At 48.3% G+C, this 12,705-nt stretch overlaps 1 protein-coding gene across 1 annotated transcript in view; it reads left to right on the top strand.

The window, feature by feature from the left end:
- Positions 1-4,238: 4,238 nt before the first annotated feature.
- DRGX (dorsal root ganglia homeobox) overlaps positions 4,239-12,705 on the top strand; it is a 37,513-nt gene continuing 29,046 nt past the window's right edge. Inside the window, exons 1-4 of the mRNA XM_011990951.1 lie at positions 4,239-4,437; positions 4,854-4,968; positions 9,123-9,220; positions 10,143-10,244. Coding sequence (XP_011846341.1) covers positions 4,935-4,968; positions 9,123-9,220; positions 10,143-10,244 — 234 coding nt within the window. The 5' untranslated portion in view covers positions 4,239-4,437; positions 4,854-4,934. The remainder of the gene's footprint in view (positions 4,438-4,853; positions 4,969-9,122; positions 9,221-10,142; positions 10,245-12,705) is intronic.

The raw sequence follows: 12,705 nt of genomic DNA, 5'->3' as shown, positions 1-12,705 counted from the left end.
CTGGAATTTCAATTAACTGCTATGTTCTTCACATATTCTCTCATGTTTAGCTTAGCTAAGCTAAGTTTTTTGGCAATTTCCAAAACTGCAATATAACAATAGATTTGCTGACAAGTAGAGAACATGCCATATTCACACTGAGATGTATCCACCAGGGATTATGCTAGAGAGCCTTTAAGACATTTGTAAAAATATCAAAATGACAGCACAAATAACCTGAGCCCTTCCAAAACATGTAATTAGGAATTCAGTGTGGTTTTTTCCTCCCTTATAATTTAAGTATTTTACCTGCTTTACCTTGTTGCTATGGGTTTGAGCCATGTGTACTGAAATCATTTCTGCTAAGGAAAGTTTTAAAAGGGAGGTTGTGAAAATCCCTTCTGAGCACAATTAAGATGTCAAATCCAACACATATTTTTGTATTTGGCCTCAAAAGATGAGGACAGAGGTGTCTCCAAATATTTTTCCAATTTTCCTAAAACAAGCCAAACAGTAAGAAATGAATACTATGCATGGTATTTAAGACCTCAACTCCGAGCCTTCAAACCCCTACATTTTCTAAGGATTTGGAATTCTTTTCAGGAATCAATTTAAAATGATTCATAATTCAACTGAAAACAATTGAGGGCTTAGATAGATGCTCGCATTTCCAGCTTTTTATTGCTGCTCTTAGTGTTTCTGAGATGACAGTTTTCCTTTCATAGAACCAGCTTAAAATTAGAAAAATCAAACACCCATTAGAGAAAGCAGATTTACTGTGCTATTAATTGATATAGAGATGTAAAGCTTCCATCACCTGGGCAGAAGCCTAGCGCATTCCTGCAGACAGTTGCAGTGGCTAGAACCTAGGGGGTCTGCATCCCACTCACTGGGCCTGAGTCGGAGCTGTCAGCCTCTAGGAGCCAAGCCTTGAATTTTCAGCACTAAGACATGCGGCACTGGGGGAGCTGCCTCTGTAACAACATCTGCATGCCAGTCTTGAGGGGTGTGTGTTACTGTCTTCCCATTTTATTTTTAAAAACATGAACATCCTTGAAAGTTGAACTCCCCACCCTGAGCTGGGTTCTCTCTTCCCTATGGGACAGGAGGCAAAGTAGTGCACCCTGTTTAGTAACCAGGAAATGATTCTCGGGAATGCAGATGCTGTGGCTGCGGGTATGAGATGCGGAGACAAGGGGCACTGAGAACCCAGGATTGTCTCCCTACAGAGGCTGGAGGCAGCCTAGGTGAGGGCCGGGAGCGGGGGACTGTGAATCTGCTGAAATAAGACCCCCGCAGTTTTAACTTTAAATAAGCATTTCCGTCCTAGTGGAAGCTCCTCTAATGTCTCCTGCAGCTTTGATTTTGGAACACGTCACATTCCTCATTAAAGCAATCACTGTTAAAACATAAAGCAACACAGGATTTATTTCTTCATTAAACTGATGATCCGTATATGAAGCCAATTAACATTATGAGTCTGGTGAACATCAAGTGTAAAGAGGTTAGAGAAAATTAAAAGCAGTCACCTTGGTCTTTAGATAAAGAAAGTACACTTTTAGATTGTAAATTATCAGAGTGTCCAAGCGGGACAGATCGGTGAATTTGGTTAATTGGAAAATACATTTTACCGCACAAGAATTAAGGAAAAATAACCTTTTCGTTACTAAAGCCCTTTTTTAGGGGGAGGGGGACCGTAGTGAACACCTATTAGTCACCTTCTCCCGGGTGTCGGAGACATTCGGAAAAAAAGGGGGCTGGCGTCATCAAAGTTTGCCGTAGCCTTTCGTTTCTAAGGTTGTTTGGTTGTTTGTTTAGTCGCTGTTTTGCCAAGAGGAAGGAGCCCAGCCTAGCGGCTCCGGGAGAGGAGCGCGGGGCGAGGCGAGGCCGAGGGTCCCGAGCCGGCTTAGAACCCCGCGAGCTGGGTGTGTTACCGGAGCTCGGCTGGTTATCTAGCAAGGGAAGCCGCCGGACTCGCCTTGGGGGCCGCGGGATGGTTTCCGGCTGCAGCCGCCGGGTAAGAGCGGCGCGTGGGTCTGCGGAGAAGGGAGTTTTGTCCCTGTTGCCAGCGCTGAGAGCGTGTCCGGAGTAACTTTCGCAGGTTTGGTCTGGGAGAGGATTGGGGTCGGTCCGCGGACGCCTGGGGTCCGGCCGGGCGGATCCCACTCCTGAGCAGCGAGGGGCCCCGGCTGGGCCCCCGGGACCTGCTTCTTTCTCCGCAGCAGCCGGGGGTGGGTGGGGTGGGGAAACCGGCGCCGCTGTCCAGGGTTCTGACCTTGCCGGGAGGCTCGGCGAGCGCTCTGTTCTCAGACCCCGGATGCGCCTGTCTCGTCCCGGGATCATCTCAGGGCCTTAATAGGAATCTGCCTCGGTCGATGTCAGGGATGGGGAGCTGAGACTGGCATTTGGACCTCATTGGTTTCTGGGGCCAACGCAGCACCCTGCGCTGGTCTGCTGCCGTTGAGGGTTCCCGCATAGACCCCCAGGTGCGCCTGAGTATCTTGGCCCGGGCGGCCCAGACGCTGTCCGCACCTCGCTTCACGGCCACCGGGCTCCCAGAGCGCACAGGCAGGGAACTGCTGCCTAGGGCAGGAGGGAACCCGAGGGGACTTTCGGCAGACCTAGGCAGCAAGAGGAGCTTCGGGCTCTTGTCAAGAGCTCCAGAGAGCAAGGGCCCTCTGAGGGAGACAGGGAGACAGCCAGCGCGCGAGAGCTGGTCTCTTGACCTGGGATAAGGGAGGATCAGCGCCAGAGGCTCCCAGCCCTCTTGGCATGACGTATGAACGACCCTTAGCTGCCCTGCCGGCCCCCGCCTGCCACCGCACCCGCCTCCGGGACCTGCCAGCTGCTCCTCCCGGGCCGGCTGCCTGGACTCTCGGAGTCCGTGGCCCCGGCGAAGCCGGCGTCGCGAGCTCTCTCCGCTCTGAATCGAGCGGGAGTTTCCTGTGATTCTTTCCCCGAGGCAGAGCAGACTCTCCTCTGGAGCGACTGAGCCCAGGAAGGGCCGCTTCACTGAAATAGGTCCTGACTTGCCTCGGCCGGCTGGAGAGGGACTGGTCTTCCTCCAGGCTGTTTTCTAAGGGGCGTCGACGGCGGCCGGGACCCAGCGCTCTGTCCCGCAGCAAGATGTTCCTCGCCCAGCGCTGGTGTCCAGCGGCGGGCCTGCTAGGCTTTTTGTTTCCGAAGCGCTGTGTCTTTAAGATGAAGGCTGGATCCCGGGCCGTGCAGGGACCCGACCCACCACCTCGCCAAGGCTCCCTAACGCAGCATTAGAATGTTTATAAAATATTCAATTTATGTTGTCTGTCCAAGAAGCCATCGTCCCAAAATAAAATCAGCAGTCTAGACGGAGCACAGACACCAGAACTTATCAACAGTTGTCTGACTTGCATCTTCTGATGCATCTTGAGTGGGTCATAATACCAACTTTATTTTCAGTGGTGCATAAATTAATTACACGCATTTAATAACCAAAATATCATTATATTCCCCCTTTAATATCATAAAGGCTTTCCGCCAGGGAAGCACTTAATAGTGCAGGGGGCCGTAACGGGCTATTATCCTGGTGTAATGCTATTACAGAACCAATTATGCGCCATTAGACTTGCTTTTTTTGCAGTTTATGTGATTTGATCCAATCCCGCGCCCCTGACTTGAAAATTTCAGCCTGGTACTTTAGAGTTTAATTTTCACCCAGGCAGAGAGAAGGGCGGTCTCTCTCCGTTGAGTGTCTGCCTCCGATGCATTTTAAAAGTAATTGCAAAGGGTCCCACCGCATATCATTTGCATCGAGAAGCGAACATAAATTCAGGGACCCCTTGCTGAGAACAAAATCAAACTTTCCTTTTGTACGATCGCTTGGAAAGGGAAGCCGTGTGCAAAGAGTCCCCCCAAAACCCATCCGGCGGCGACAATTAGCAGTGCTTTGTCAATTTGCAGCCCGGGAGTCGCCAGGCCTTTGACAAGGGCAGCCCAAACCGGGCGCTCGCTCTCGGAGAAAGGTTTGCCTCTGAGGGGACATGAGGTGGGGGGTGGGGCCTAGTGTATTTTCGGAAAATGTATTTTTTGGGGCTGATGGTGGTGGTTGTTGTATCGTTCTGTTTTAAAAGAGGAAAAACCATTCCTGATGTTTGCTGAGAAATGACGGATTTTTTTTTTTTTTTTTTTTTTTTAACACCACGTGGGCCATTTGTAAGGCCCAATAGACCTATCCAAGTTACTCGCTGTAGACAGCGCTGGAAATAATCAGATTAAGGCCAATTATGCGTGAGATTATAAAGGCGAGTGCTGAGCGGCGGCGCGCGCTGCAGACAGACAGCAAGACATCTGGCCACTTCCCGAGTCACTTCTTTGGTCCTGCGGGCGCCAGCCGCGCCGAGCCCCGCCCGCAGCCAGCCAAGCAGGGCGTGCGGACCGGAGGCGGTCACGCTCCGGCCTCCTTGACCGCCGCCCGCCGAGGTATGCTCGGCTCTGGACCCACTCGCCGGTCCCCGAGCGCCGGGCCTTGGGGCTCGGCTGCCTTCCTGGCCTGAGCTGCAGCGCACAGATGGCCTTGCGCGCTAGCCGGACCTGGCTGCGGCGGCCCGGGTGCAGGGCTTCTGGATGGGACCCCGGAGAGCCAGAAACTACGCCGCGCGGGTTTGGTGCTGGGGCTAGGGTGAGGGCACTGCACTCCAGAAAGTGGACACAGCCGAAGGACTGCCCCGTGGGGTTGCCGCTTGCGACGGGGCTGACGCCTTCCCTCCTGTCTCCGGCAGTGAGCTGAAGGCGTTGGGAAGGGTTTTCCAGGAGGGGAGCGCCCCGGGTGCGCCCTAGGGCCGGGCGGGAGCGCTGGCAGAGGGAGACTTGAAGCTCTATCGCTGTTTGCTTTGCAGCCAGGCAGGAGCAACGCGCGCCGGTCCGTTCCGCTGCCACCCTCCCAGGTCTTGGCCGTCCAGCCGATCTGACAGCCGGCGATGTTTTATTTCCACTGCCCGCCACAGCTAGAGGGTAAGTAAGCGCCGCGCCCCAGGCTCTCCATGAAGTCAGAGCCGGCCAGAAAGGGCCGGAGCGGCAGCAGGGTTGGCGGGTGGCGGGATCCCCGCCCTGCGGGGAGCGCAGCCGCCGCCCGGTGAGTAGGGGTGCCCCTGTCCCCCTCCCTACACCCCACTGCAGCCCCGCTCCAGCTCCCCGCCCCGTCGCCACCTGCCTCCCACCTCCCTCCCTGCCTGGGCCAGGACGCCCCGGGCTATGCGTGCTGCAGGGACAGGCCGAATCCTCCCAGCACAGATGCTGGTGTCACGCCTCTAATTGGGGCTCCCCAACCCAGGGGGCCGCATCAATCTTTCACGGTGCTTTTGCAAACATCCCAGAAAGCGAAGGCGAGTGAGCCCGCCGCGTCCTGGCCCCGATCACGAGTTGCACGAGCCTAGAAGGGCCCATCGCTGGGCTGCTCTCACTGGGGCCGCTGGCGAGAGCCCTGCAGGGGCCTCATCCGCCCTGGATTCTGGGCAGCTCAATTCGCTTCCTGGCCGCCTGGCTGTCCCTGGAACCAGTGGCCCTGCCCACCACCTGCCCGGACTGACCTAGCGTGGCTCCTTCTCTGTGACTCACTAACCCTAAATGTCGAGCACTCCCCACTCCCCCGGACCAGAATTTCCATCTTTGATGGTCTCCAGGCCTGAGAAGAAATTTCCCTTCAGGATCCCCAGTCTGGCTTCCGCACCCAGTTGTTAGGGGGGCGTGGGTTGGTGAGAAGGGGACAGTTGGGACCTCCTGCATGCCCCTGCTCAGGACCTGGGGGATCTAAGATGGGGTCTTCACATCAGGGGGCCAATTAGTAGCCATCAGGTGAGCCACACTGTGGGCTTTAATGGGGCCTTCTGCAGAGCAGCAGTCTCAGCCCCGGGGTATTGGGGTATTGGGACTTTTGTAACCGTAGGAGTGGCATTTGGCAACCTACTCCTTTGATTTATTATTGTGGTGGGAGAATTTGGGGAGCCAAGTAGTTGTGGAAGACAAGGGGCAGGGTAAATGTTGTGAGGCCCTGGGAGACCTGAGACTTCAGGTGATACTTGTCAGTCTTGCCGCAGGCTGCCCTGAACAGTGGCTGAGCCTCAGAAAGTTTGTTTTTGTTTTTCTTATAAAAGCTCTTAAGAGTCCAGTAGGATTTTCTAAAGGAAGCTAATGAGGACCAGTGTTTAAGCCCTGCTAGCTCTGTCAGCATTGCTAGGAAGGGAAGGCCACACATTTGCCTGCATTTCACCTCCTTTTATCCCCAAGGTCCCATGCAGGGTGAGTTTTATGGAAGGGTGGGAGATGTGCATCCCCTGACAGTGTACTCTAGGGGTTGAGGGAGTCTCTCCTATGTTGAGGGTGCCTTCTCTGTGCATCTGAACCAGGGGTCTGGACTAATTGCCAGCCAGTGTCCCACCCTTCTGGTCAAAGTTGGGGAAGGCAGAGGTTTGGGCATTTGGCAGGTAGGGGACATCATGAGTGTCTGTGTGCAGGGTGGGCTGCAGGAGTGACTTAGGGAGAGTCCTGGCCTGGCCTGCCGTGACCCCAGCTCTCAGCCCAGCTTAGCGGGCTTACTGTGCTCCCCATACCCTGGGCACATCCCACCTCAGTGCTGACTCTGTGGTGTAACCAGAAGAAGAGGAGATGGGTCTTTCAGAGCCTTTCTTCCGTTTGTAGATGTGTTTCTCTGCCAGTTTTGCAGAAAGGAGTAATTTAGTTCAGTTGAGTGTTGCTGGGTGAAAGGGATCTCCTGAGAATGGAAAAGTTGAGAACAGACCTTTGGAACATGACATAATTATAGTCTATCATCTTTTTTATTTTTTATTTTTTTTGCCAATCTAGAGAGACATAAAGGAGAAGAGAAAGAATGGCTCATAATCTTACTTGTCATATAATTTTGCTGATGTTACATTAAAAAGTACCACTGGCACCTGCCTGAGAAGTTTGAATACAGCAGAAACTTATACATTGAAAAGTAAAATCCTCCTTTTCCACCTCTTTTCCTAAAAGTATCTGCTATTTTTTTGTGATTCTTTCAAGAAAATATGATTTAATTCTCATTTATGTATTTTAAAAATACATGTTTTGCCTTATTTGCACTGAAATTATGTTGCTACATCATTCTGTACTTTGCTTTTTTTAGTTTGTAATGTATCTTGGAGATTTGTTCATGCCAATATGTATAGATCTACTGATTTCTTTTAAGTTGCTGCGTAGTATTCCATTCTACGTTGTGGAGAAAGGGAGAAAGGGTCTGCTGATGGGCATTTTGGTTGTTTTCCTTTTTTTTTTCAACTATGGTGTTTCCAGAAACTCATTTTTTTCTATTTTGGCACACGTTACAAATATATTCAGAGATTAAATACCTGTATGTGTACTTAAATGTTTGATGGATGTTGTCAAATTACCTTCTAATAAGGCTGCACCCGATTTGTACTCCTACAAATGGTGAATTAACCTGCACATCTTATGACACTCATATCTGTACTGGGTGTCTTTATGCACTTCATTATTTCACCAAAATGTTGAAAATAATATTTCATTGTTCTGTTGTGTTTGGTTGAATTATCTTTAAGGTTTAACATTTTCATAATATCGACTATCCTACTTATTTTTAAGTAAAATAGCTATTCTCATTTTTTCTTCTTTTCTATTAGCTTGTCAATCTTTTATTAATTTGGTGAACTGTCATCCTTTTCTAGGATTCAGTTTGACATGCAGTGTTTCACTTAAAGATTCTGCATGTACACATTGTGAGCCACTTTGGGACCATGAGGTATAAATTAGAAGACTGAGGGAAATTGTGATTGGAGATCCTCAGAGATTGTATTCCATCCTCACCAGTCAAGTGCATTGTTTCAAAAAAAGACAATTTGTTTTCATGCAAAGTAATGAAAATAAGACTGCATTGAGGCCATTCTTTTAAGTTTCCAATGAGCTGGAGAGAAATAACTGTAACTAGGGTTTTGAGGAACAACGCAATTTGGACAGGAAGATGGAAGGAGAACACTTTAGCAGAGAGTTAGGGTGTTTGGCAAAGGATGTGGCCCTGGAGGGTGAAAGAATAACTAGAAGGAACTTCCTCTAGTAGACAGAATTTTAAGAAGCCCAAAGGACTTTCAATCTTTGAGACTGAGGCCCTTCTGAGGGTCCTTGTCTGGGACAGTGTGGCTCCAGAACTCCTAATGCCGTGATTCTGAGAACAGAGCCCATAGCAGGTAAAGTATTCACTGGTTAATGGCAACTTGCTCATTTGTTTTCCTAAGAAGCCATTGTGGACTATCAAGTAAATAGAGCACATTTGGAAAATGATCTGAATGCGCGTTTGGGGCCAAACTCTGTTCTGGGTTTATAGCGAGCTTTGAAGCCTGCTGGGGAGGACAACGTCTTTCTTTTGTGGGGAAGTAGAAGCAATAGGTGCTTTATAAGGCCTGGCCAGAGGGCGGGGTGCCCTTTGAGAGTGGCCTTGTTCAAGTCTGCTTGGCATTCAGGACAGTCACTATTGGTGCAGATCTCCTGTTAATTGACATCTATATAACAGATCCACTATGGTGCTGATGAGCTGTGACCAACAGTAATTAATATTCATTTATAAACTTCTTCCCTCCTCGCGTTCTGCACTTCTAGGAGAAAAGTGCTGTGAAAAGCTCTTGGTGTTTTCTTTCCTCCCCCAGCCTCTCCTAGCTCCCAGATTTTAATTCTTCTTTATAGAAATAAAGGAAAGTAAACTACCAGATGAGCCAAAGGGAGACACACAGGCTTCTATTAAAGGATCTGGAGTAGGGGTGAGATAAAGGCACATTGAACAGGGGTGGAGCCGGGAGCTGGAGAGCAGGTGAAGGCTCTGCCTCAAGTCAGTGACCCTTCCTGGTTCAGAGTCCAGAATTTCACAAGAATTGAACTTGGCCATCTCGGGGATTAAGGTTACCACCTGCCCTGTGTAATAGGGATAACTGGGTTTAAAGTCAGAGGTTTTGGGGACAGAGTGGAAAAGAGGGGGATTTAATAGGAGGAACAGAAAAATATCCTTTGGAACAAACAGGGCTGCTTGTCTGGTGGGTCAGGTGTGTGCCCTCTGAACTGTGTCCGGGGGCGGTCTGAGGACTGGGGCCCCTTCCAGCCCAGGCTGATCAGTTTGCTCTTGGTAGGCACTGCACCCTTTGGCAACCACTCTTCGGGGGATTTTGACGACGGGTTTCTACGTAGAAAACAGCGCCGGAACCGGACGACGTTCACTCTTCAGCAGGTACCAACGTTGATTCTCCTTTCAAACATCAGCTACTTCCTACCTCTCCCAAATCAGAGTTGAGCAACTCTTCTTTGTCTTTTAAAATAAGACCAATTGATTATGTTAACTGAATCTTTCTGTTTTCTTGAACAACTTATGTGCCAAGGAATCTGTTTTAGGGAGAGTGCAGATGACTTTAACCTTGTAATCCCAGATGAGAGAAGCAGCAACAACGTTCTCTCCCACTTGCCTTAGGTTGATAGTTTGGGGAACACTTCCATGTCAGCAATATCGTTTGAACCTCACAGTGACCCTCTGAGGAAGGCAGGTCAGACATTCTCATTCTCAGTACAGAGATGAAAACCCGGATCCCTGGAAGTTGGCTGACTTGGATAAGGTATAGTTGCCCACAAGTGGAAGGGCTACAACTGGGACCTTGATACTGTGTTTCCCAGGCTCTTTCTCCTCGATTAGCCTGTGTCCCACTCTTGGAGTGAACTGGAGTGGTTGCGAAGGTGACCAAATGTCCCTATGGCATTTTGTGGGATGACACCATGAGGGCTTCTGCAAGTTGTTTCTGTTCCCTGGCTTCCTATGGTGAAAGCGATACCAATTACTGTAACTGTTCATAAGGTGACCATTAGGTTTTTTTGATTCCTATGACAATACTTAAATGTAAAAGCATATAAATATTCACATCTCTCTTATTTCTACTTCTTGCCAGAGCACTGAGGTTGCCAGTAAGCTGTAGCTCCTAAGTTATCCGCGGTTGAAATTCTCATTCTGTGGGATCCTTCCAAAGAGCTCCTTTCTCCCTGTCCTTCCTTGATTTGATCTGTGAAACTGCTTCCTCACCACTCATAGGAGATTTGAAATATGCATCTGCTTCCCCTCACCTAGCCACAGCCTCTCACCAGTACATATTTTTTCCTTTTACCAGCTGGAAGCTCTCGAGGCTGTTTTTGCCCAAACACACTATCCAGATGTCTTCACCAGAGAAGAGCTCGCCATGAAAATAAACCTCACAGAAGCCAGAGTGCAGGTAAACCTTCTTTTTAATTATTTAACTCTCTAATATTAAAACTGGCAAACTTTTTTTTGACATCATGACTGCAGAGTGCACATTTGGCCAAAGAAAGCAAATGAAGACTATCTGTCATTTTCATGATGCACTTTAATAACATCAACATAATGTGGAATATTAGATTAGGTTGATTAATCGGTCATTCATAATTAACTAGTGATAATGTTCTACACTAATTTGTCCGCGTCTCTAAGGTACTAAATTACATCAATGCACATCCATTTCCTTGCTTTGGAAAAAAAAAAAAAAAAAAAGAAAGAAAGAAAAGAGCTGAGATGCTATTCTCAATGCAGCTCTGACCGCTCTGGGGTAAGGCCAGTCAATTGCAGAGAACCGCGTTTTCAGATGGGAAGCGGAGTAGGATCTGCTTTCCAGAAATTGCATCATGTCCAACTTTTCCCCTGCTCTCTGACTCTTTCAACAAAGTGGATCGGAAGAAGATGTGCAATTTAAAAATCTTGAAACAGCAAAAGCGATAGGGCTGCTTCAGAGATGAGTATGGCCTGCGGTGGCCGTCTCTAAACAGGATTTCTGTTTAGAAGCTACACAGTGATTACGTTTAGGTGCACAAACCCGCCCGCCAAACCCAGCAGATGTGCCTGAGTGCGAGAGGAAGGGATCCACAGTGCCGCCTCTCCGGGCGAGCTGTTCTTTGAGCACAATTATATATTCATTTTATTTATGGGGTTTCCTCCATGCTATTTCTGTTCTTTTTTTATGTAGGGGCTTGGGGTTAAGACTATGCAAAGATCTAATTGTAGGAAATATAATAGTTTGCTTTCGGTTCCCCTGGGTCATGTTAGTATCTCTTAAAAACCAATGGCTGAAGAGAGATAATGGAATTCTGAGCAGTAAATTGGGGGTTGTAAACAAATTATTTCCCCTATAATCAGATTATGTGATCCTGATTATTAAATCTGAACATGAATCATTGGTCATATGCAGGCAAATTAAACTGATTATTATTTGGAAATGAAAATCTCCTTTGGCCAGGATACCGTCTATCCTTTCTTTTTTTAATGCCAGCTTGCCAATAGCTGCCTAAAGACTGAACTGCAAATTGAGATAAATGACACAATTATTGAGCATTCAGAAGTGGAAGATCATAACTTCTCCCTGAAAGGTGCAAGGGTAAGATAGGGGTGGTGACAATTAAAGCCGGGAATTGTTGTTCAGGCTGTTGTTGGCTATTATGCAGACAGACAATGGCTGTGAAATGTTTGTTTAGTGAACCTCCGTGTGGGGACGTGGGCTTCGGTGGCGGGAAGGGAGATGTGTTTACATTTATACCCCTTGCTCATTCAAATATGATTAATGTTCTATAAAGCAGGGTCTTAATCGAAGCTGATGTTGTCAAACAATAACTAAATAGGGAAATAAACGACTCCATCATGCTCTTTCCTCAGAAGCAGGCGAACTGTCAGTGCAAAGTCATTAAAATATGATAATGAAAAATAGCTCAATTAAATGTTGTTATAGCTGTGACCTTCATTCAATTAAGACGCAAGAAAGTGTCTGCATTTTGCTTTGCGTTTAACTGCCCTAAATTTAGAATATAGATAAAATCATTATTCAATGGTTGCTGATATGTGCAATTAAAAGCCAAGTAGATGAGAAAAGAAAGAAAGAAACCCAGTTAAAGAAGAATGAAAATTAAGAGATAGGGTGGGCCAGCCGAGCAGAGAGCTCAAGGACCCAGGCTCTCTCTGGGGCCAGTGTGCCAGCAGCCAGGGGAGGAGGAGAGGATGCGCTGGGGAATTGAAGGGAGGTCTCGCCAAGCATTTTTTTTTTTTTTTTTTTTTTGTAGTCAGGAATTATCTCCCAGGAGGGGAGGGAAGAGGTTTTGCTGGAAGGAGTAAACAGAAGCAGGATTTCACTGACCTCTGGAAACTCCTTGAACCTGGGCTCCCCGGCTTCCATGAGGCTGTCCTGCAGAATATAGTTTTGGTTTCTAGGACTTAAAGAACCCTGCACCTGACTCTAAGAAGGTGCTTAGGTCAAGATGAATCACCAGCCTTTTTGTAACCTGAGGGTGATGGAGATGACATGAGTGCATGTTTACTGAGTGGTGGATGGCTATGCATCAGGCCCTGTGCTCAGTGTTTTGCAGGCATGCCAATCTTCCTAGCAAGGCTTACGGGGTGGCCACAGTTATTACCCCCAAACAGTTTGAATCACAGTTCCCAGCCAAGCCAGTGGGCTTCAAACTATGGATCTGCCATTTACCCACCTGGATGGCCTTAGGCAAGTTAATTAACCTCTCTGCACTTAATTTTCTCGTCTGTAAAATGGGGATAGCAGGACTACTTACCTCATAGGGATGCCGTGGATTCTAAACCAGATTTACTGAGGTCCCAAATTCTAGGCCATGGCTGGATCCAGAGTCAGTGTTTCTTTCTGTCCTTCCCTTCCTTCCCTT

The sequence above is a fragment of the Mandrillus leucophaeus genome, unplaced genomic scaffold (assembly GCF_000951045.1).
Source record: "Mandrillus leucophaeus isolate KB7577 unplaced genomic scaffold, Mleu.le_1.0 Scaffold388, whole genome shotgun sequence".
Taxonomy (NCBI): domain Eukaryota; kingdom Metazoa; phylum Chordata; class Mammalia; order Primates; family Cercopithecidae; genus Mandrillus; species Mandrillus leucophaeus.
This window is presented reverse-complemented; position numbering and strand designations above follow the sequence as displayed.